This window comes from Camelina sativa, chromosome 14 (assembly GCF_030686135.1).
Source record: "Camelina sativa cultivar CO46 ecotype springtype chromosome 14, ASM3068613v1".
Taxonomy (NCBI): domain Eukaryota; kingdom Viridiplantae; phylum Streptophyta; class Magnoliopsida; order Brassicales; family Brassicaceae; genus Camelina; species Camelina sativa.
Genome location: NC_141893.1, coordinates 14,233,072 through 14,257,869, shown reverse-complemented (window position 1 = coordinate 14,257,869; position 24,798 = coordinate 14,233,072). Strand labels below are relative to the sequence as shown.

The window sequence follows — 24,798 nt, the reverse complement described above, 5'->3', positions numbered from 1 at the left end:
AAGTTTATAAAAAAGAGATTTTTTTTGACACGTATCAACATCTAATCCATATATTTGACACGTATCATGATCTTGTTAATGAGTAACTTTAATATTAAACTTTATATAATAAGATTCAGGAATAAGATTCAGGAATTATACAGCACACAAACTATATGTAGCAAATATACTCTAAATTACTCTTTTAAAGATTTTCTGACTAGAGCTTAATAAATTAAATGCACTTGCCTTTATTATATCTATTTTCTTTCATCTACACATAAACAAATTAGAATATTATATCTTATCTGCTTAATCCTAGCTACTGTCTTATCAGATCTTACATCAAAACTCGTAGAAATGATTAAACATGCATACATTTTATACCAATAGAGAGTTATATTCCAATTGTAAAGTACAGTAGGGTAAACAAATGAGTGGCAGATTTGTAAAACAGAGAAAGAAGTAAGGGTAAAAAAGAGAGAGAAGAGAACAAAGGAAAGTACAAAACAGTCCAAAACAGTGCACTTCTGTCTTCCCTTGTCCGAAGGCTTTACTTACTTACTCTACTGTGGATATTTTTTTCTCTAACAGGTAATAAAAAAAACACTTTTCTCCCTCTAGAGTCTCCTTCCAATTCCCATTTTCTGCTAATTTTCTTTCACTTTCTCGTCTGATTTTCCTGGGAAATTAAAAAAAAAACATCCTAAAACCCTACCTCAAACGAATATTTTTTTGTAAATCTTATATAGAACCATTTCGATTTGATTATTATGGCAGATCTGTGGATCTCAACACTCTAATGTTTATTATGGAAGCTATGATGAGATCTAAGCATGATAACAATACCAAAGGGATAAAGAAGAAGCTCGTTTAAAAAAAAAGATAGTTTGGTCTCTTTTTTTACAGTCGCCGCCATTGTTGTTCTACAGTGAGCTTGGACAGTTGACACCTGTAATCCAAAGTGAGATTTCTCTTTGTTGGTGATTTTTGAGGCAAATCTTTTATTTATATTTAAAATCTTTTTAGCTTTTCTTTAATGTAATCAAGATTGTTTACTTTGCAAACCTACCATGTTTATTAGGGCAAGCTTCATTTCATTTAGTGTTGTAGTTCTTTTTCATCTTCTTCAGCTAATAAACCTCTCTTTTGACTTGTGGGTATTTATTATTTTCAGACCTGAGCTAGCTTCTAATCTTTTTTATCAATCTCCTATAGCTAGGTCTAATAGGTTTACATATATTTAATTTAGGGTTTCTGAAAAGGCTCTTAAGCTATAGGTCTATAAGCTATTGAACATATGAATGTTTAAAAGATAGGCTTTGCAGATCTACAAAATTGGTATTATTAATTTCAATGAAACAAAATTATTCATATTTCAGCTTTTTCAGTAATGACTTTAATCTTCTTCTTCTTCTTCCTTCTTTTTTTTTTCTTTCACAGATTCAATCACTGCAACATACTCAGGCTTTTTGTGTGTTTTACTTATCATAGCTTCTGATAAAGTATGAGAGTAGCGTTTCAATGGAGTTGGACGAAGACATTGAGGTACAAAGACAACAACAACAAAGCAGGAAGCTACAGAGATTTACAGACGACAACACCGGAATGATGAAGGATTGGAACAATCCATCGTCTCGTATCATTAGGGTTTCACGAGCTTCAGGAGGCAAAGATCGACACAGCAAAGTCTTGACTTCAAAAGGTTTGAGAGATAGGAGGATACGTCTCTCGGTAGCTACAGCTATCCAGTTCTATGATCTTCAAGATCGTCTTGGATTTGATCAGCCAAGCAAAGCTGTTGAGTGGCTTATCAACGCAGCTTCTGATTCAATCACTGATCTTCCTCCGATCAACACTAACTTCGATCTTGAGAATCAGAACCAGACCAAATCTGCTTGTAGTAGTGGAACATCTGAGAGCTCGTTGTTGTCTTTGTCTAGGACAGAGATTCGTGGGAAAGCAAGAGAGAGAGCTAGAGATAGAACTGCTAAAGAAAGAGATAAAGATTTGCAGAATGCTCATCAAAGCTCCTTCACTCAGCTTCTCACCGGCGGCTTTGACCAACAACAACAACAGCAACAGCCGGATAACCACCGGAATTGGACCGGTGGTTCTGATTGTTTCAACCCGGTTCAGTTCATACCAAACTCATCCTCAACATCTCATCAAGAGCCAACAATGAATCAGAATAACCACCCTTTCTCCTTTGTACCTGATCAATACAACTTTGGAATCTCTTCTTCTTCTGCCCTTAATGGAGGTTACAGTAGTAGGGGGACCCTTCAGTCCAATTCACAATCTCTCTTTCTCAACAACAACATTACTCAAAGGGCATCGATTTCGTCTTCCTCTTCTTCCTCTTCTCCAATGGATAGTCAGAGCATTTCCTTTTTCATGGCTACACCTCCTCCTCTTGACCACCATAGCCACCAGCTGCCTTCTACTTTTGATGGCCGTTTGTATCTTTATTACGGCGAAGGAAACAGGAACTCCGATGATAAAGATAAAGATAGGAGATAGGAGTCAAAATGCTTCCCTTTCATCTCTCCACAATCTTGGTTAGTATTTTTTACTATCTTTTTTTTACAATCTCAGTTCTTCATTAATTCAATGTTTTAAAAATGGTTAATGGATTGATTAGATAAGTTTTAGTAATAGTACCATGTTGTTTGATTTGTTAAAATTTTGGTTTCTTGATTTCACAAAAGAAAGATGGTTTATTGGGGGCGTGGCATTGATGAGTCATTTCTTGACTTCATTGCTTTTTTTGTTTGTGCGTCTCGAAGTAATGACTTACATTTTAGATTTAATAACCAAAGGGCATGTGGATGAATTTGAAAAGAGGGCTTCATCGTGTGTTATGTCTCCTCATCTGTACTATGTTGGGTTCCCTTCTTCCTTAGCATCATCACTTTTGCTCCAATTTGTTGTGATCATTACTTATTTTCTCTTAAGGGTAGATCCGGATTTTATTTAATTTGTCTCCAACTTTTGTTGTGTTTTATTTCATTCTCATCACACACATTCACCTAACCTTTTGACTCCATGTTTCTGATTGATACTATGCTTACCAAAATTTAAGCTTATGAATTAATAAATACTTTTAGTATTCAAAGTTCTTGGTTTAGGAATCTTTATGGAAATTTAATGTTTTTAATGGAAAATGTAGTGAGTTGATTAACTGTTTAAGGATAAGAAAGTAGTTGGTTAATATATTATTATTGGTGTGAAAGAATCAAATATTAGATAATAAAGACTTTTGCTGTGAAAGAATCAATGGAACTTTGTCCTTTTTATATACTTATTTTTAGAGAAAAGATGGGACGTTGAGTGTTTTTGCCTGGCAAAAAATGTGAAAAAAATTGTTTGAAAACATTGGCCTCCTGAAGTGGCACCACATGCTCTGTGTCGGAATCTAACCCATCTCTTCATTGTTGTCCCATGAGCTCTTGCCCTTTACTTCAGGGCATCACTCACATCTTAGGTCTCTTCAACTTTACATAACATAAAACATTTTCTTTATAAAGGTTGGATTTGTTTCTAGTAATGAGGATAGATGAGTTTTTGTAGTTATAATGTCACCTTTCAAATGTATTTTTGCGTTAAGGAAGATGATATAAAATGTGTTTTTGTGTTAAGGCCAATGATTAAAGTCCAATGTTTAACTTGCACATATGGAATTCTTGATAATGGTTTTTTAACAACCCGATTGGGAATTTTATCTTCATCAAGATATATGGTTGATTTATGACAATGTTTCTTGGAATTGAAATGCAGGAGAGGAAGTGTAATTTTGAGGGAAGACTATGTTTGCGCAGCCCTGGGCATATATATATATATATGGATCCCCCATTGCAATCAGAAGCATGATTGGTTGTATGTTAAGACCGTGAGTAATTGTTGTTTGTTAAGAAGATGTATTATGTATGTATGAATCATATATATGTTTTTATGTGTGTTCATCCTCATTCTGTTGGCTGCATGCTATGAAGCTTTTTCTGAGCTTCTAGGTTACAATTGGGGGCAATACGAGTGTTCTGATTTTAGGTTTCAAAACAATTTTTACTATCCATGATGGTGGATATGCGAGTTGATGGTGCAAGCCATAAGTGAAACAAGAGCATATATCAAAGTAGAGAGGAGAATCAGTAGAAGATCATTGTTTTATGAAGTTAGCTTCAAGAACAGAACATCTAAGTATCAAGAACAGAACATCAGAGTGTCGAAATAAAGCTTATAAATATTTATTACAGACTCTTTTTATAACATGATCCCTTCCGTGTTACAGCGATTCCTATGCTGTTATGTGTCTCTTTTAAACACAGACCACACACATGTTCTTTGCTCATTCGGATAATCTTACAAGAGTCTATGTACAATGGCGTTCTTCGGTTTCAGAGTAACTCCCTTAGACATCCATGCCTACAGATCCGATGCGCTCCGCATGGCTGGCGAAGCAGTATGTGTCAAAAAGTCAGAGAGTTGCGGTTTTAAGCTTCAGGACATTTGTGATCTCTCTCTGTACTCTTTCCGGCATCCTCCAGTATAAGTGGATTTGTTTGCTCCCACCACCTGCAAAATGTCTATGATTAACACTGTACTAGCTTCTACACGTATAATACAGTCTAAAACAGATACAAGACTCGATGATACGTCCGAATAGCAACTCAAGTTTCATTAGTTTTGGCCACAAATCAACCACATTTTCAGTGAAATTGTTATGGTCCTGCAGGTAATGTATTCTCTCAACAAGAACCATGAAACTTCAGCTCAAGAAACATCATCACCCAAACTAACACAATTCACATAACATGAGCAAAGACAAAGCAAAAATCATTATATAACCCCTCAGATTGGTTCTCTAAGTACATGCATTTTCTTCTTCTAGCAGCGACATAGTTCAAACGACCAAAACAGAGCAGTACACAAATATCAGAGAACAGCACAATGCAATATAGTACCTGAAATCGGGTCGTAATGCAAAATCAGAACGAGTTCATCTCCAAACAATAAGTCCTCCTCCTGATCAACATCTTAGCCGCAGTCCCATACGGTTCCTCAAACGCATCAGACAACCAAGAAGCATCACAAACTTCCTTCTTAGACTCACTCGGCCTAATAGCCACCAACGTCGCACCTTTCAAAACCGAACCATCAGGTAAATCCAACTGCGGAGCATACCACAGCCTCATGTTCAATGCAGGCACAAGCGTCCTCTTCGAAGCAGAAGAAGCTGATAAAGGAGTAACTCTAAGCTCTTCAAGCTGTTCTCTATCCATACACAAAACACCTTGCCCATCAGCATCAGATAAAACCAAACGATCTAACGTCTTGTGCTCAGTGATGATCGGCTGGAGAAGATAATGCCGAGCCGAAGCTGCGATCAACGAGCTAATCGTCCACACAACACGGAGCTTAAGCCCTCCGTTAGTGTAGAACGACTCAGGTATGTTACCATTGTCTTCATCAACAACAACACAATTCTCAAGATTCTTCGATCTAATCACCGAAGAAGCGCCGAGAATCATACAGTTATCAAGCGTAGATCCAAAATCAGCTCTCCATTTCAGTAATATACCATCTTCGATCCCTAATTCACCTGTTGGGAGTTCAATTCTCAGAAACCGAATCTCGTTGAAGTTTTTCAAAACCTGCGTCGGCGAGTGATGCGTTACGCCGCCTTGCTCGATCTCGCCGTCGATCGACGAAAACGAAGCGTCGAACGAAGAAGACGATCGTTTCGGTCCTAGGAACTGGCCTAGAGCTTGAAACGGTTTGAAAATTGGAGCGAAGACGAGACGGAACAAGGCGGAGAAGGAGCCGCCAACAGCGACGGCGTCTGAAATCGAAGCAGCGTTGAGTGAGAATCGACGGTTGTTATTATTATCATCAGAGGAAGAAGAGTCGTCATCGGAGATAACACAATCAACGCGGACGAGAACGTTTTCAACGAAAGGGACGAGAGAGTGGAATCTACGGGAGACGATACAGCAACGGCCGAGATCTTTGACGTCGGCGACTTTATCGAAGATTAAGAGGAGGAGAGAGTCAGGGAGAAGATCGAAGTGGTCGAAAGAGGTTGGAGATTGAGGCTCTGGGTGGATTCGTGAAACTGGATCGGTGCGGAGAAGGTAAGACATGACTTCCCTTTTCTTTTTGAAGGAGAGAGGGGTTTCAGAGTGTGAGATCTGAGGAGAAGGAGAGAAGAGACGCCATTGATGAAGAGGTGTTGGCTCGTGATTGCTTTTGTCTTTTAGTGAGAGCAAAGAGAGCAAAGATGTGTTTGTTACTTGCTACGTTATTAAATGAGAGAGAGATCTCACTTAGGGAAGGTATTGGTTTAGGATTTAGAAAGAATTTTAATGACTTTACGTTCTTGCTGATTGTTAGAATCATAGAAAATTGAAAGTAAAAAATGAAGGATTCTAAGAGATTGTTTAGGAAGTTTTTTTAAATCTTGATGATTTGTTTTTTCTAATCTTGTAAAATCTTTCTATTTGATAAAAGAGTTTTCATGACTTTTGTTATGAAGGAAATGATATAAAATCCTAAACCAATAACATAAAATTTGAATTCATTAACAATCCAAGATTCTTTTGTTTTACTTGAATAACATAAAACTTTTAATGACTTTATAAAACTCTTAATCCAATAACACTAGATTTATCAAGATTTTAGATAACTTTTTACAAATCCACAACCAATAACACCAATTTTTTAAAGAGTTTTTAAAAATCTTGATTGAATAACAACATATTTTACCTAACTTTTAAAGTCATTAAAATTCTTTCTAAATCCTAAACCAATACCTCCCCCTTAGTTTTTATAATTTCGCATGATTAATTTATGGATTATGATAGTTAAACTCTCTTAATTATTTAAATCGTTTTCGCAATTCTGTTACAGGTGTTTACTATATTTCTAAGGAATCGTTTATTTATTTCTTTTTTTGTGATTCTTTCTAATATAATCGTATTTTAGTTTTTTTTTTGTCGAAGGAATTGGAACCTAATTCTAATTTGTTCGACACTATAATTTTTGTTCGTTACATTTCAAACAAATTTCAATGGTTTAGGTGATTATGTTGGAAAATAAAACTGATCTTTTAAATATTATACATTTGGAGTTTGGAGTTTTAACGAGAGAAGAAGAGTAGTGGTTTTTCTAACATACAATTCTATTTTAAAGATAATGCAAAACTAATTTTCAATAATTCAAATATTTTCGTATTCGTTATTGCCTTATTGGTAAAAGACCAACTAAGGCGTTTTCAATATTTAAATATTCATATTCTATTGTTTATTTGTTGTTAACACATGACACACAATCTAGCAACAATATTAACATTAACAAAAGAAAAACCTACTATATCATAAACCTAAATTTCACTGTCTTTAAAAAGTTTTGGTTTTCAAATACCATGAATAGTGTACATTTAATTTAAATAGTTTATGGCAATATATAGAAATGATATAGTTTTTTTTTTGACAATTAACTTCGATTTCATTTAATTAATAAGAAATGATGTAGATATGGATCAGAAATTATAAATTGGTGATAACAAAATGTTAGGTATTTATTTGGCTAAACAAAACATGTTAGGTATGGTTTCAGTCGCATGGCTTTACTGAGATTTCTCAATTCTTATTCACACTAAAAAGGTGGATGAAAGCAAAATCTTACTTATAATCTACCAATATCTTTTTCTTTAATCATGTTTTAATATGTCAACAAATTTAGTGACTTTTAAGAACAAAAAAGTATCTTCTTTCGGTTACTTAATTTGGTAAAAAGTATTCTAAACAGAAAAAGAAAAAAAGAATGATCCTGAAACATGCACTGCTTATTTGTGACACTTGTGATGCATTACCAATAGACTTGCAAAAGCATGTAAGAAAACTTACAAAAATTCTGAAGACTTGCAACAATAATATTTTCAAAATTTACCAAACATTTATAGGGAAAATTTTGTAGGTTTCCCGGAATTTGAAAATAGGTTATGAACTTATGAGAAAGTCAAAATGATTTGTAAGTTTTCACATAACTGACAAATTTTTGGTAAAAAAAAACATAAATGGAGTTTCTTTATCTCATAATATATGGAGCTTTTTTATCTCATAATATTAAGATATAAAAGAGATCCTGAGACCTTAGACCATTATTATTGGTGGTTGAGTAATAAAAAAATATAAAAAAGAGAGAGAAAATAAGAGAAACGTTTCTGAAGTTACTAGGGGAAGTAACGTTTCTCACTCTATTTCTCCACATATCAATATGTTATTAGTTATATATTAAAATATATATTTATTTTCCTTGATTAACGGTGAACCGTTTTCAGCTAATAATGCTCTTAGAGCATCATTACTGGGAGAATTATACCCTGTTTCTCAAAAAAAAAATATATATATATTTTATTTTGTAGCTAATAGAAAGATGCAAGGTGTAAAATCAAAGTGAAGCATTTCTTTCCAGAAAATTAAAGCAACCGTTCTCTCTCATTCTCTTTTTTTGTATATATTATTTTATTGATTTTTAATAATAAAAATTATGGGAGAGTAACGACCACTAATGATGATCTTAGTTTTTTTATAATTTACCTTTTACTTTTTCTGCATTAATATCTAACCATATGCAATTCATTTAAAAAAACACAAACATATAATACATTTCAAACAATTTATCTGTAACTTTTTTAAGACTTAGGTTTTGATATGTAGGCATGTAGCCACCAACTTGCAACCCGAGATTAACCACTTTGGTGACTACCAAATAAAATAAACAGTACTTCAACATATGTTTTTATTTTATTTTTCAATTGTTAACGACTTAACGTGTTACCACTTATATATATTTCCACTTCTAGTTTTACCACTATTTTTATTCCTACGAACCGCATTCTGTTTTTTTGTTGTTATGAACCGCATTCTAATTTTTATCTCCTTTTTAATAAAAGAGAAGTACAGTACACAACATAGTTTTTGTAGATTTTAAATTTTTAATAAATGGTTACAAATATATTATAAATAGGTTATAGATTAATTCATATATTAATCGGTTACACCTAAATATTGGTGCAACATTAATTAGGAATATTCTAAATTGATAAATATATTAATGATAAGAAATAAAATCATGGATATTCCAAACTGTATTTTCTGAAGATTTTAGTCTTATATCAAGTTGTTTCCAAAGATCTTTAAACACAATATTACAAATTTATTTTCCACAGATTTTATTGATAAACCACAACGTTCAATAAAAATTAGGACCGTGCTAGAGCACGGATTGATTTTTTTTTTATTTATATTATAATTTTAAGACTTACATACTCTAGCACAAATTAAATTTTTATATATTCTAGCACGAAAGCTGCTGGATACATTCTAGCACGGATTAATAATTTTATATACTCTAGCAGAGATTAAAATTAACAATATAAGACTTACATAATAGATTTAAATCCCATAGTGATATTTACCATAAAAATTGTTTGCAGTTGCATCTAAATATAATTATAAACAATTACATATATAATATTTTAAAAATAATGAAATATATTTCAATGCGTGATGTTGCAGGGTCCAAATCTAGTAATCGGTATATAAAAGAAAAATGTCACCACGACCACGATGCTTAAAGTTAAAACGTTTGTGCTTAGTCCAAATTCTTGATTGCATATTAAAACATCACACGTCTATAATAAACCTTATCCATAGAAAACACTAATATAGTAATGTAAATGTTTATCTGAATAAGTACTTTAGTTATCAATCAATTATTATCCAAATCTACGACATTTTTGTGTGGATATAATAGTGTTATTTTAGTTAATGTCATAGTCGTCCTTAGTGGACGTTTCTTTGTATTGTCTATAAATATATAACAAGTATGTGCATATCATATATTTGAATTTCGCAGTAGTCTTGCCTTATAAGTCGCAATATATGGGTCTCCACCTAGTGACGAGTTGGTGCAAGTTGCATTTATATCAGTTTTATAATCATTATTGTTTGACGTATATATTAAGTATTAACTAATTGAGATTAGGTATATATATTCGTTGATTTATAGTGGATAAGACTTGAGAAAAGCATGAGACAACTAGTTGGATATTAAGTTAAAAATGTCTGATTTTTATTTTCTTAAATTTTAAAAACTCCTGTATAGGATTGGATAATATAAACAATCTCATTTAATTCGTGAAGATGTCAACATACGAACATTTTTTCTTCACCGCACTTTTTGATTTTTATTTCTTCTACAAACAACCCTGTTGATCTCTTAACCCGGCAAAAGAGAAATATCAGTTATATAGTATTAGCTAATTTTTACCATCTATGATCTATCTATCCATAACATAGTGTATGTCTATAACAATCATATCATATGATTAGACATACACATACTGATTTATTTATAAAAACACAATAACATTCTAATGTGAAAACATATCTTGTGATTGGAACAATGCGAGAAAAGAATTGGTTGGAAAGATGCGCCAGATCATATTTGCTACCACACTCAATAATTAAAATCAAAGTACAGGAATGCATTTGCAGGTTTTTGTCATTAATGAGATCCTCATTAATACATTCTTTATAAACAAATTTGATTTTTGAGTAAAGTCTTCGCATTGACCGTACGTTGCAATCCATTTCTACGTTTTTTTGGGGTCTAATGTTACTTGCCATCTCCATCATAAAATACAATAAAATGTTACATACATTACAATTTATCTTTGGCAACTTCTTTGACTGCTATATTACTTTTTGTAAATGATTAAAAATCGAATGGTGATCATTGTTGTATACATAATGGGCTTTACAATTAACAGAGAAAGTTCCATCTCACGTAATAGCCAATCCAAATAACCTAAGTACCTAACTAATGCTACATATACGTACGTGTTTGTGTTTGCTTCACGTAGTCACATGTCAAATGCCTTTAGGCCCTTGGATCAAGTAGTTTTTTGTTTTGTTTTTTTTTTCGTATCAGAAGAGGTAAAAGCTAAAAAATCATTAGTATAATTTATAACCCTTTATTTTATTCACATTGGCATTAACATTTTTTTTTTGTCGTCAAGCATTAACATTTAATTTATCCACTAACTTGGGTAGATTACATCGTAAGGGATTCACGGGAGACACGGCGTCGCATGTGTCCATGTGTTTTGTCTGTACCTTTCCCGGGAAATTCGTACGGAGATTCACCACTTTTTCACTTTCGTTTGCTTTTATACTAATCTAAATCATAGTAGCAAATTATGTACTCCCTATTGGATGAATCAGCTATTTTCAACTAAATGTTTATTACTATTAAATACCTTAACGTGTATTATATGGCTTGTTTAGAGATTGTGGTTGATAAACTCCTTTCCTCTTTAACAACAAACATCTTTATTTTCTGGGACTATTTTGATTTTTGACCTAAATGTATTTTCTCTTTTCTCTCTATTCTTGATGACCATCTCACGCTCTTTCTCTTTTCCATTTTATATACAAAGATCAGGACGACTTCGTTCGTGGCGTGATTGAAGGTCTTATGTTGGGTTACGACATTCATTGCGGAATGAGCTACAAAAATTTGATATTTTCAAGAAATTCACTTGTTAATTTCCTTAAAACTTTCTAAAAGTTTTTTTCTCATAATTAATATCAATAACATATTTACAATACTACAGATGATTTATGTTATTACAAAAGATGTTTCCAAAGAGATATGGATCGATCGAGTACTATATAAACAACAATTTTTGATAAGTTTATGTCAGCTAAACAATGTAAATTGTGCTAACAATGATGGGTGTATGTTCAAACTGATAGCATAACTGAGTTTCTACCAGCTAAAAGGGCATGTGGAGAAATTAAAATGTTCAAAAAACTGTTATTCACTGGTTGCCCCCAAACATATAATAGTATGTATTATCTGTATATACAAAAATTTGAAACATTTAGAGCTTTGTCTAAAGCCTGTCGATTTGTTTTCCTTCTTTAGTTTTGGCTGAATATCACACATTTTTTTTTTTTTTTTTTTTTCATTTTCTCCATTACTTTGGAGCTAGCCTTGAAAATTGAATGCTTTGAAGTTTGAAAGCTAGTTTATGGACTTTTACAAGTCTTCGACAATTATTTCAACGTTACAAGAAGATTCGGACATTATTACGTACCAACCACAGCTATCTAGTGGACACTAGTATATATTAGGAGATGTTAACAATTCTAAGTCACTAGACATTTTGACATTGAATATTTATCGGAAAAAAATGAAAATAATAACTAACGTCTAACAATGCCTTTCCCCAATCATTAAACTTGGCTAGTGATTATTTTTGTGGTCCTTTATTTATAGAAAAGTTCATAAAAATCTGATCCGAATCCAATTTCACCGTCCCTCGCATATGGCATATTATCTTCGAGTCATTTTCATGTCTTTAGCATTTTTGTTTTCAAACTCATTCCATCATCATCAACATAATTACTATTGATATGCATAATACAACAAACGCATTGATGTCGGGAATCTTTTTTCTAATAAACAATCAGTTTTAATAAAATCTTCTGTTTTAGCAAACACTTAAGTCTTAGGAATTCACTTCATATGTGTGGTAAGTTGAAGGGAGATATCCTTACTGGAGTAAAGAATTCATGGGCCTAAATTTAAAAACCCAATCAATACAGGGGCATAAACAGCGACGACCAAAATAGGTTTTATGTAGTATTGTCCATCAAGATAGATCATTCCAAATTTTGTTTACACCTCAAAAACATTGATATAGGCTTTTTCACATATCCTACAAGATCCATTAAAAAGGATTACGAACCTCATCTGGGTATCTAATTGATTTTACATCAGAATGTTCCAAATGGAATATGATCCATTCCTAATTGACTTAATTTTTATGAACAAGATCAAAAAGAAAAAAAAAACTAATTATTCTTTACGAATCTAAACACATGTAGCATAACTAACCGATACTATAATGTTTTTCTTTGCATTAAGCGATTATATATATATATATATATATATAATTTTTTGTTTTTTTACAACGGACCAAATACTGTATTTATCAGTAACAATTATCCTTTCCATATTCTACTGCTTATAATAATTTACACCGACGACGACTGCAAAAATAGTCGTCTCATCACCAAGTTTCTTAAACCATACTCTACGTTCAAAAAGAAAAGTACTGACTAAATTAATACTAGGATCAATTTAATTTACGTAGCTGAAACTCGTGATTGAGATCTGATCTGTCTATTGAACCGTTGGATGAACTCTTCGACTCGTTTGTTCAACTCCTCGTTCGACATATTTGAAAACTCTTCGGATTCTTCTTCAACATTCTCCCACTTCTCCGGAACAACCATCCATGTCGAGCTATCGGACTTCCTTCGACCATAACTCTTACGTTTTGTCTCTATACCTTCACTGATCCTCTTTCTCCGTGGCTTATCTGATTTACTTCTCCCGTACAATTTAGGGTTCATATGATTTCTTGCGTTGGAAACTTCTACGCTAACAACAGTTTCATCAGTAACAGGTTTATATTTCTCGATAGCGACGTCGTCTCTAGGTTTCTCCTCGTTCACCACTCGTAGCATTTTCTCGGGAGGAGAAACGTAAACGATCTCTTTCACCATCGGTGGTTCTTCTTCTTCTTCTTTATGGTTCTTGGTTTCCACATGTTTAGGGTTCTTGATTTCTCCATCTCTAGTGTTTTCTCGGTATGTCAAGACAGGAATAGGAGAGTAGTTATCTGCACGGCTTCTCATCGTTGCGGCTGCGGCGGTGTATTGACTGTAAACGTCGTGACTCGCTTTATCAGAGAAGGCGCCATAATCTGCAGCGATTATGAGGATGAGAGTGTTGGAGATGAAGAACAAGACCTTCGTGTCTTTGAAGATAGACGATGGGGATACTTCGTAAAAGATCAAAATGTAAGTGAAGATCGATAAGAAGATAGAAAGCACCGAAGAAGAGTAACAACGCCGTTTCTTTGGCTTGTAAGGCTCAAACTTAGGGTTCTCGATCATGTAAGAGGGCATCTCTTTCATTTTTCACTTGTCAAGAGAGGAAACGAGAGTTAAGTAATGAAGAGTTGTGTAATTGTGTTGATCTTTTGAGGTGTAGAGGAAGCCCCTTTATATAGAGGGTCATGGATATGAATCATTGAGTTAATGAAATATCGAAATTGCCCTTGAAATATATATTATTGTACTGGAAAAGTTTTGACACGATTCAAGATTTGTCGCGTCATAGTGATTTACGTGGAAACTAAAGGGTACTCATATGTGAAACATCCTGGTAGGTGCCCGGCAATTCATATTTAGTAATTAATATAGGATACAAATCTTGTCTACTTGAAGAATTACATTTGTATAAAAGTGTTATGCTACGATACAAAATTTAATTAATTCGGGAAACATAGTTTGTCAAGGCATCGATCACGCTCGAGCATTGGTACAGCAGAGTTACGACACGTCATCATTAGACAACAACACAATAATCGGATATGTTCACGATTTTATCTCTCCTTTTTAATTGTATATATATAACGATGAATTAATTACATTTTGTGAAGTTAAGTAGTATTATTATTCTATAACTCATGATATGAATTTATAAAAAAAACATGTATAGCACTTCAAATCTAAATTCTGTGAAATTGAATTAAGTCATTAACTCTAGTTTTCGGATAAATACTTTAATGTCACGTCGTAATGCAATTTTATTCATAGGTATCGTGATAGATCTATTCTTCTTCCACGTAAACGTAGAAGTGGGTTGTTTTAATTGCATCACCTCATGATTCACTATCACTTAACGAATAAATATATTGAAATCTGGTTCAACGGGATTTTATCATACCTTTCGATGCGTTATATACTTATATATATATATATATATATATATACCCTATGGCCTATGATATGTTTTTACTAATTTTGATAAAACATAAATTATCTTCTAAACATTAACCAACTCACAAATATGTACCCTGTAAAAATTGAAATTTATTTAGAAAATTTTATTTGCCTATTTGGTCATGAACAAAAATTTATGAGAAAAAAATAAAATTCTATATTTACTATCTTTACTATACTGCTCCCTATATCCAATATCCTTGACTTTTTCCTTTACGAACCTTGAGATTTTCTTCTCACTCTAACCAACTTTTACTTACTAGACTTTTCCAATATTTCTTAACTAAAAAATGAAAAAGAAACATAATAAATGTGCAATATTAGTTACCATGTTCTAGTAGCACCATGGTAGTTATATTTGAACTCAAATGTAAATTCGTACATGTTTGATCTACTATATATAATTTATAATTTATTTATACTGCAGATTTACTTGTTTACGTGGGTCATTTGGTTGTTTGGGTTTTGGTCTAGAGTAGACAACTACTATATAGTGTGAATTGCAGATAATTTCATACCAATAATTTTCTTTTCTTTTCTCATCCCTGAAATGTCTTAATGTTAAATTTATTTATTAGTTACCACAAATATAGGATAACGCACGCAATGTATAACCACGTTGCAGCTGCATGAGCAAGTTAGTTGTATATTTAGTAGTCGTGTAAACTTCAGTCCAGTTCCTTGTCATCACCTTAGTCTTGCTCATAATTATTATATTTAGATATTTTCATCACTAAGTTATAATTTTACGACTGACGTGGTAAGAATGAAATGAATTATCGTTCATACAAATATACAAAAAGGCTTTAAGAATTTTGTCGGCTTTTGATAGATATATGATATATCATATATCATATATGCCTCCTCCTGATATTTCTAGGCCGTCTATATTCAAAAGACTATATATACTTTTTCTTTTTCTTATAGTTAATCGTTACATATCATGTGACGGCTAATCATTGTTTCTTGTTGTTGACTATAACCTATGTAAATGATTATAATACTCCCATAAGAAAACTAGAGCTTAACACTGCTACTAGCTTAAATTTAAGCTCAATATCGAAATCTTTCAATAACTAGCATCGTATATCCTTGATTGATTTTTTATTATCATTATTTGTTAAAGATCTTGATCAATATTACAAGTGACTAAACCATTTTGGTTAGGTTTTATACAAAACCATATACTAATATTATCTACCCGTTATCTACATATATATAGATAATTTAGTTGTCCCTGAATTTCTACGAAAGTAACTTCTCGTTAAACCGGTCTTGTCTGAAGTCATTTTAGTGTATTTATTTGTAAAAAAGGACTTCTTAGTTCCAACTGAATATACTTTATATTTTAAGGATAGAACATTTAGAGCAAGTCCATTGGTATATTTATCATGGTTTTTTAGCAATACTCTTATTTTAATTAAGATTAAAAATAAATCAAAAATGGTAAAATAGACGAGAATTGGCTCTTATTTAGTAAGTTTTAACACCAACTCTTGTTGGAAAGAGTTTGTGTGCTATCTGTATCTAATTGATATAATTTATTATATAACAAACAATTTATTTTATTTTTCCCTTTTTTCTCTTTATTTTTCTGCATTTCTTCGCGTTATTTTCTCCAAACGAAGAGAAATTTTGGCTCACTTTTGATCTTGTTGATTAACAAATCTCGAATCAAACTACTGATCAAACAATCTTCAGTCAGAGGTATTGATTAAGCAATCAAAACAACAAATCAGAAATTCTGACCAATCGACGAGAGATTTGAGAGTCTTCTCCACCAAAGTCGATGGTTAACCAATCTCCATCTGATGGTAATTTCATGTTTCAATTTGTATCAATTATTGTTTAGTCTTGTGAATAAATCGTCTCTTGTGTGTATATATATATATATCAAAGATTTGGTCAATTTAAGGTTTTTTATCGGTTTGGGAGGAGAATATTGTGTGTTTGATCTATCGATCTTTAACTTGAGGAATTAGGTATATCGAAGAACTGACGGAAAGGGATGAGAAGAAGGTGGAGTAGAGATTGGTTGATGATAACGGAGATAATTGGTTAGCAGAGGAAACATGATTGTGTTGACCACAAAGAGGGCACTGGTTTGTTGGTGCTCATGAATGAGTTTCGCTGGTGGGATCGTGTCTCTGAGGTATAACTATTATTGATTTTTGAGCTGGTTTATGTTGGGATCATTTCCGATTGTTTTGTTTGGTCTCTTGTTTAAATTATGTTATCTGGATTTGAGTATGCTAATACTTGTCTCTCTTAATCTTGTTTCTATATTTTCTATTACTGGGAGCTATTCCATTCCCATCTGATGTTTCACAGCTGAAAGAGTTTGGTGTATGTGGATCCATTTGAAGGACGTGATAGAGCCATTGATGAGGTTTCAAACCCTCGAAAGTATACTGATAACGACATAGCAGGATCACGAAGTTCATATTCAAGAGACTCTGTTGTTAACTCTAGGGGTATAGAAGACAGGCGTTTTGTTGCCAAAGACTTATATAGATTCCAGGGACGTGATAAAGCTTATGATGAGGTTTATAATCCTCAAAAGTTCAGTAATAACGAGAGATGAGGATCATATTCAAAAGGCTCTTCTGGTAACTCTCGGGGTTGGGATGATAGGCGTTCGGTTGTATATGCAAGAGATAAGGACGATTGGTTTACCATTCTTCTTTACCATGATGCAGGCTCTTCTGGTAACCAATTTTCTTACTGTTATTGGTTTACCGTTCTTGTTTACCATGATGCATGCTCTGGCTTTTGCACCAGTTATTGATGGAAAGAGTTGTATTGTAGCTGACCAAAGTGGATCAGGCAAGACTCTATCAACACCCTATGATTTGAGGTTAGCTACTTGAACATTGGTGAACCTCATCAACTTTTTATTTGATTTAAGAACAACACTTATGCATTTGGTCATCATCTCAGGTTGGGTCCCCAGTTCAAGCAAGGGCGGAGAGTATCCTGAAATCATGACTCCTGCACACTTATCCTCACTTTTTATTTGAGTTCAACATACTTTTTTTTTATAACCGATTTTTTCTTGCCTCAGGATAAAAAGCAAGTCTCAAGATATTTATCAAGTTACTCCTCCTATCAAATCAACCACAGAGGTTAACACTTTTACTGTTTTTTTAGCTTCACCTGATGTGATATGTTGGTGGCTAACATATGGTGGAATTTGTTTTGCAGGTTTTTCAATGACTCATTTGGAAGACCTCGATTTACAAGAACACCACACAGCCTCCGTATCTTTCTAATCCTGCCTTTTAGCTCAAATTCTTTCTAATGTGTACTTGTTTAGATTTATTTGCAACAATTTACTAGTTTGAAATGATTAGGAGGAAAATGATTACTAGTGTGCTCGCTAATCCTGATGATATTGATCCTGATGATTTTGATTTTGTTTATATTCATCCCACACTTTGGTTTGGTCTTTCACATTCTCGATGCAGGTCTTTCAATTTAATTTTCCGTTTCATTGCAGGGGCGATGCAGGTCTTTCACATTCTCGATGCAAGTCTTTCAATTTCGTTTTCTTCGCTTAACACTGGCTGTAAAACCAAGTGCTCCCAAAGTAGGTAAGTATATTGATTTTTTTTCTAGATTAGGTAAGCCTTGAGTGTTGAATTGATTGTGTTTAAGTTTGTTGGTTGTGATAAATGCTTCTTAGATGATGCTTAGGTGTTTACATCATACTTAATGTTCGATAGGATGTTCCAAGACACTCTCCTTGAATGCGACCCCATTGTAGAAGGATTGGTCTTTCCACAAAGTTCCATCACCACGTCCGATATCCGTAAACACCCTCTCTGGACCCGCACCACGACCACGACCCGCACCACGACCACGACCTTCTTCCTCGTCGTCACTTTCTGGGTACGTATCATGACGAATCGACTCTTCAGCATCGGTAAATTCCTGAGCAAGCATATCGACGTGAAATTCATCTCGATCCTCTCCTTCTTCATCGTACTCTCGTTCTCCAACACCATCTCTTTGCCCAATACCATCTTGTTGCCCAAAACCAGATCGGATTATTAAATCCATCGATTCAATTTGAGAAATCGATGGTGAAATTTGATTTTCTAGGGTTCGTCGCGAGAGAAAACAAAAAAGAGGTTAAAATGTGATTTTAGGGATTTCTCGGTTGAGGGTTATGTTTCTAATCGGGTCAAAATCAGGTTTTAATCGGGTCGAAATCAGGTTTATTTTGGTTTGTAAACTTCGTCACTCGGTTAATCAAATAGTAAACCAATTAAACCTATAGCAATGGTGAAATAGATGATATCTTCTATTCTCATGGAGATACAAAACGTAAATTACAGATATATGGGTATATAGATTGAAAAGAATTTCAGGAGAGCCATCTGGGACGGGGGTAAAGATCGGGCTCCATCTGGTACGATATCATAGTTCTCATGGGAAACCAGGACGTTTTCCCTTTTAGTTTAGGTAAACTCTTTATTTTGACATTGATTGCTAACACCAACACAAACCAAAATGTTTTAACACTAACATACATCAAACATCATAAATACAAGTCTCCCTCTTCATTCCCAAATACACACCTACATAAATAAAAGCCTTCCTCTCCATTATCCTTTAGCAATCTCTTTCCTTTTCTTTTTAACAACCACACAGAAAAAAAGATATGGATTCACCCGATTCCATGAATCCTTATAACTCTTGCTTCATGGACCTCTTACATAGTCAACAAGAAACCCAAAATGTAGACGCCAATCCTTACGACAGTTCATCACAAGTCCCTGTTTTTAGTACCCATTGTCCCCATGATGCTCCAAGTGAAGATGGATCCACACAAATAGGCCGTAGAACAAGAAAGACATGTTCACCAGCAGATGATGTTCTGCTCATCAGTACATGGGCTAAACACGAGCAAGGATCCAACCACTTCAAATAAGCAAAAAGGTGGAACATTTTGGTCTCAGATTGCAAAATATTTTGCAGCAAGTCCAAAGGATGCAGGTCGGCCACATAGAGAGGCCATGCATTGTAAGCAGAGGTGGGGGAAGATCAATGATATAGTGTGAAAGTTTGTTGGTTGCTATGAGGCAGTAGAAAAGCAGAGATCAAGTGGGATGAATGAAGATGATGTTATGAAGATAGCACTCCAAATATACTTCAATGATCATAAGGTGAAGTTCACCTTGGAGCATGCATGGCGAGAGCTTAGGCATGACCATAAATGGTGTTCATCTTCATCTACTAGAGGGACTACAACAACAAAAAGAAGAAAGTGCGGAGATGGCTCTGCTCAGTCTTCAAGCTCCCAACCACATGAAGAGGATGAATCAATAACTCGGCCACCTGGTATTAAAGCTTCAAAGGGAAAATCGAAAAGGACTGTGAACAATACATTAACTGCCGAGGAGCAAGCGAAGGATTTGCTATAAGAGAGAAGGAGTATGCATTGAAGGAAAAGCATAGCAAGCATATCATGCTTGAGAGTCTACTTGCAAAAGCAGAGCCACTTAGTGAAGCAGATATGACTTGAAAGGAGAAGCTCATTTCTGAAATGTTTTCAAAATAAAATTTGTAACAGTTTATGTAATCGGTTGAACGTTTTTTTGTTTATATGAGTGAAAGTATTCACTTCTATGTAATCGGTTGAATGATTTTTGTTTGGTTGAGTGAAAGTTATCAGTTTATGTAATCGGTTGAATGTTATGTGTTCATGATATCAGTTTATGTAATCGGTTGAATGTTATGTGTTCACGATATCAGTTTATGTAATCGGTTGAATGTTATGTGTTCTGAAATGTTATCAGCCTACTCTGAGTCAAGCATATCATGGATGAGCAAAAAGACATCGTTCCAGATGTGTACTTGTTTCGAGATATGCTTCGGACATGTCAAGAAGTCTGGTCTTCAGGATAACTCCAGCATTTATACTACAACCAACATCACTTTCACTTAGAGGCAAAAAAGATTTGTCTTGATTCGAAAGATCATGATCACTGAGATTTGTAAAGAAATAAACTTTGCTCTGTTCTTCCTTCAGTGTTTTGTTCTGTGGACCGGCCCGGAGAGTGATCTGTGAGATGTGTGGAAGATATAGAGATGTGTTCAAAGAGTGTTTGCTCTGTTTTTTGTTTACCACACAATTTTATCAACTACAGTTCTCTATTTTTTTTTTGTAACCTTGACTACAAATTTTTACCAAGTACAGCTCTCTATTTTTGTTTTTTTGTAACTTTTACCACAAATTTTTACCAAGTACAGCTCTCTATTTTGTTTTTTTGTTTGTATGACCACAAATTTTAAGCAAGTACACTACTCTTTATTAGTTTTTTTGTAAACTCACCATATGTTTTTAGACCATATTTCTATAGCACACATTTGTAAATGTATGTACACCACAAAATATTCTATATAAGTCACACATTTTTATACATTATTTTTCACAATCAATTTCCAATATTCTCACAAATTAAACATTCTACTTATATCTCAAAAATGGCTTCTTCTTCTAGAAATAATTTTGATGATATGCTAGATGATTGTTTTGATCAACTTAGGGATCAAATCAACAATCAGATTACCGATCAAGTTACCAATCAATCTTTCAAAATCTTATTGTTCAGCCTAGTACTCGTCAAAAAGCGCCAAAGAAAAAGAGAGCATTCATTGATCGATGGCGTGACGAAGGACACGCTCTATTGTGGAACGATTATTTTAGTGAAGATGCAACATACCCTCTGCAACTTTTTCGTCATCGATTTAGAATGAACAAGCCGTTGTTCATGCGTATTAATGATCGACTCTCCAATGAAATTCGATTCTTTCAACAAAGAAGAGATGCTACCGGAATATTCGGTCTCTCTGCACTACAGAAGTGTACAACAACAATTCGTATGATGGCATATGGTTGTGCAGCTGATGCAGTTGATGAATACCTCCGACTTGCTGATAGCACTGCGATTCAATGCTTTGAAAATTTTGTTGAGGGAGTCATAAATTCATTTGGAGATGAGTATCTAAGGAGACCCACACCAGATGATCTTTAACGTTTACTCGATATTGGCGAGCTACGAGGATTTCTCGGGATAATAGGAAGCATTGATTGTATGCATTGAGAGTTGAAGAATTTCCCAACTGCATGGAAAGGTCAATACACACGTGGATCCGGAAAGCCAACCATTGTTTTAGAGGCTGTAGCGTCATAAGATCTGTGGATATGGCACACGTTTTTTGGACCTCCAGGTACATTAAACGATATCAATGTTCTTGATCGCTCTCCAGTTTTTGATGATATATTACAAGGTCATGCTCCAAAAGTGAATTACATTGTCAACGGCCGGGAGTATAATTTGGCTTACTATCTTACTGATGGTATTTATCCGAAATGGATTACTTTTATTCAATCTATTCAGATTCCACAATGTCCAAAGGCATCCTTGTTTGCTATGCTACATGTCAAGAAGCTGGCCGTAAAGACGTCGAGCATGCTTTTGGAGTCTTGCAACCTCGCTTCGCCATAGTAAAAAACTCAGCTCTTATCCATGATAAGGAAACAATTGGAAAGATATTAGAGCGTGTATCATACTTCACAATATGATAGTAGAAGACGAACGAGATGAGTACACGCCGTATGATCCAACAGAATTCGCACAAGTGGAAGCAAACGGAACTTCACAAGTGGACTCCACAAATTCAACTGATATACCTTCAAATGTCACCAATATGATGATCATGCTGAGCAAGCGTAAGGAACTTCTTAATCAACAAAACATCAACAATTGAAGGATGATTTGGTTGAGAATGTTTGGCAAAAGTTTGGCATAAATCAAGATTACAACTAATCTTTTTCCCCATTTGTGATTTCTACTTTTATTTTAATATTAATTTATGTTTTGTATGTTTAAAAGTTTATGAAATGCAGTAATTTCCATTTTAATAAAAATTTAATTGTTTTAATATTTAAACTAATTGTTCTACTTAAATTAATTATATTTTAAAAATAATTTTTTTTCAAAAATAAGAAACCTAACAAGAATCTACCGTTGGAGGAGTATAATTTTATTTAACAACAAAAACTTCTTATTTTGTAAAAGTATACTTTTTAATCAAAAAAAATATAAGAGCTTCAAAATAAGAGTCTCCCAATGGAAATGTTCTTAGAGCATGTTTATCAGTCGAAAATAGAGTATAAATAATATTTTAATATAATAATATAATTTTATTCAAATTTTATTTTTTTTCTAAATATCAACCAATTAAGTTATAACATTTAGCAAGAAGAAAATCTGAGGATGTCTATAAAAGTCTTCGCAGAAACCTTGTATATTTCTCTTTCATCACTTTTTATGACTTTTCTGTTTTTTATTATTTTGACACCCACCACAAAATAACCGATAAACATGCTCTTATGACAGTACATCTAATTCACATTATACATATAGTTCACATTACGAGGTAGCATCTCTAAAATGTGTAATAAAAGATCTTTCGACAGTCGTTCAAATGTTAAGATAGAAAAATTCCCTAGCGCGTTCAACTTAACCATTATTTAGTAATATCTCTAAATTTTGTAAGTTGGGTCATCTAAGCAGCTTAGACTAAGCTAAATCATACACACTATTTAATCCCAAGAAAAGAGAGTATTACTTTTCCTCAAATTTTCTACAATATTGAAGAAGACGTTTGAATTGAACTTTTCGATATGAAGAAACTTTTATGACGCCTAGTGACTTACGAGATTTAATAGTTAGTTTACAAAAACTATTAACACATGATTACATAAATCTATAATATTTTCAAAATAATATAGTGTGAGAAATACATCAGTATGAAGAAACAATTTATTTTAGTTAGTAGAGATTAATATAATATAATTCACCAACATCTTTTCAACACGCCATTTGAAACGACCTAACCACAACCACAATCATACAGTAAAAATAACCAATATCAATATCCAATAATATTCCAATAATACTTATCCAATAATCAAATCATAACCATTCCAATATCAAAACAACAGAAACCAAAGAACCAGCAACATAGCAAGTTCTAAAGACCCAACTCTAGCAACCTAACAATGCCAAACAACATCCAATCGAGTCCCTAGAACATCCTCCTCTTCATTGCCTTGATTCCATGATCACACTTTGCCTTTACCTGCACCGCAAACACAAATTGTAATGCATGAGTATTTTATAAACACTCAGTAAGGAAATCCTCCCATCTCTAACCATCAATAATCAATCAACAATCAACAATAACAAACCAGGACTCAGCATCGACCGACACCAACATGCATCGACCGACACCAGATGGAGGTTGCGTCGACCGACGCAAGATCAGCATCGACCAATGCAAGGTTAACTTGCATCGACTGATGCATGCTCGACATAGCACGAAAACCATAGATTTTAAGCGCTGTCCTCGCATTTGCATCGACCGATGCATTGCCGAGCATCGTCTTCCCCCAAAGCTTCTCGCCGTATCTTCATTCCTACAACCACAAAATTCGACCCAGGCCACAAGAAAGCTTCCTAACGTCCCAAATAACCATCTAACAAGCCTAACAACACAAAACAAGCAAATCAGAGAGATCTCTAGCTTAGATAAGTCATGATCCTGCACTTACCTTTGCCACAGAAGACTCTGAACCACAAACAAGCAAGAACACGCTCCTAGGAAGCTCCTACAACGATCTCAGCTACAGATCTCTACAGAAACGCCTCCAAACTCCCAAAAACTCACCAAGAACACTTAGAACTCTTTTCCTCTCTTCTTTTCTCTCTGAAAATAGCTAAACTTGTCGAATGAGACAAAAACACGACTTAGGGTTTTCCCTAACCCCAAACGCAGCGTTTAACTTAAACTGTCCGCAAAAAGCAGGATTCCG

General features: G+C 33.9%; 4 protein-coding genes across 12 annotated transcripts; 2 read left to right on the top strand and 2 right to left on the bottom strand.

The window, feature by feature from the left end:
* Window positions 1-376: 376 nt before the first annotated feature.
* LOC104741621 (transcription factor TCP24) lies at window positions 377-4,038 on the top strand. Of its 5 annotated transcripts, none has more exons than XM_087483713.1 (4): window positions 477-573; window positions 760-943; window positions 1,474-2,540; window positions 3,760-4,038. In XM_087483713.1, the coding sequence occupies exon 3, from the start codon at window positions 1,504-1,506 to the stop codon at window positions 2,500-2,502; it is 999 nt and encodes a 332-aa protein (XP_087339839.1). In that variant the 5' UTR covers window positions 477-573; window positions 760-943; window positions 1,474-1,503; the 3' UTR covers window positions 2,503-2,540; window positions 3,760-4,038. The 5 variants fall into 5 exon arrangements, with proteins under 5 accessions (XP_087339838.1, XP_087339839.1, XP_010460809.2 ...); XM_010462507.2 differs by having other exon boundaries at window positions 1,423-2,540; XM_087483712.1 differs by having other exon boundaries at window positions 377-943; window positions 1,423-2,540.
* An 89-nt stretch (window positions 4,039-4,127) lies between these two features.
* LOC104741620 (F-box protein At1g30200) lies at window positions 4,128-6,310 on the bottom strand. Its single transcript, XM_010462505.3, has 2 exons — window positions 4,944-6,310; window positions 4,128-4,554 (listed from the first exon to the last, which is right to left on the bottom strand). Exon 1 carries the CDS (start codon window positions 6,120-6,122, stop codon window positions 4,968-4,970), a length of 1,155 nt encoding a protein of 384 aa, XP_010460807.1. The 5' UTR covers window positions 6,123-6,310; the 3' UTR covers window positions 4,128-4,554; window positions 4,944-4,967.
* Window positions 6,311-12,954: 6,644 nt separating this feature from the next.
* LOC104757363 (uncharacterized) lies at window positions 12,955-14,096 on the bottom strand. Its single transcript, XM_010480097.2, has one exon. The coding sequence runs from the start codon at window positions 14,037-14,039 to the stop codon at window positions 13,203-13,205; it is 837 nt and encodes a 278-aa protein (XP_010478399.2). The 5' UTR covers window positions 14,040-14,096; the 3' UTR covers window positions 12,955-13,202.
* Window positions 14,097-16,497: 2,401 nt separating this feature from the next.
* LOC104741617 (uncharacterized) lies at window positions 16,498-21,131 on the top strand. 5 transcript variants are annotated; one of them, XM_087485589.1, is made up of 7 exons: window positions 16,498-16,723; window positions 16,892-17,518; window positions 17,609-17,766; window positions 17,974-18,034; window positions 18,114-18,169; window positions 18,409-18,502; window positions 20,714-21,131. In XM_087485589.1, the coding sequence occupies exons 2-5, from the start codon at window positions 17,447-17,449 to the stop codon at window positions 18,123-18,125; spliced, it is 303 nt and encodes a 100-aa protein (XP_087341715.1). In that variant the 5' UTR covers window positions 16,498-16,723; window positions 16,892-17,446; the 3' UTR covers window positions 18,126-18,169; window positions 18,409-18,502; window positions 20,714-21,131. The 5 variants fall into 5 exon arrangements, 1 of the variants encoding a protein (XP_087341715.1); XR_015580501.1 differs by lacking the exon at window positions 16,498-16,723 and having other exon boundaries at window positions 17,517-17,617; window positions 17,718-17,766; XR_760342.3 differs by lacking the exon at window positions 16,498-16,723 and having other exon boundaries at window positions 17,517-17,617; window positions 17,718-17,766; window positions 17,850-18,034.
* The last annotated feature ends 3,667 nt before the right edge of the window (window positions 21,132-24,798 follow it).

What these genes read in the sequence shown, in the direction of transcription:
- LOC104741620 (XM_010462505.3), bottom strand. Translation starts at nt 6,122, where the DNA reads ATGTCTTACCTTCTCCGCACCGATCCAGTTTCACGAATCCACCCAGAG.
- LOC104741617 (XM_087485589.1), top strand. Translation starts at nt 17,447, where the DNA reads ATGATGAGGTTTATAATCCTCAAAAGTTCAGTAATAACGAGAGATGAG. An exon ending in ATATTCAAAAGGCTCTTCTG is followed by an intron (nt 17,519 to 17,608) that starts GTAACTCTCGGG and finishes ACCATGATGCAG; the next exon opens with GCTCTTCTGGTAACCAATTT. An exon ending in TCAACACCCTATGATTTGAG is followed by an intron (nt 17,767 to 17,973) that starts GTTAGCTACTTG and finishes TTCTTGCCTCAG; the next exon opens with GATAAAAAGCAAGTCTCAAG.
- LOC104741621 (XM_087483712.1), top strand. Translation starts at nt 1,504, where the DNA reads ATGGAGTTGGACGAAGACATTGAGGTACAAAGACAACAACAACAAAGC.
- LOC104757363 (XM_010480097.2), bottom strand. Translation starts at nt 14,039, where the DNA reads ATGAAAGAGATGCCCTCTTACATGATCGAGAACCCTAAGTTTGAGCCT.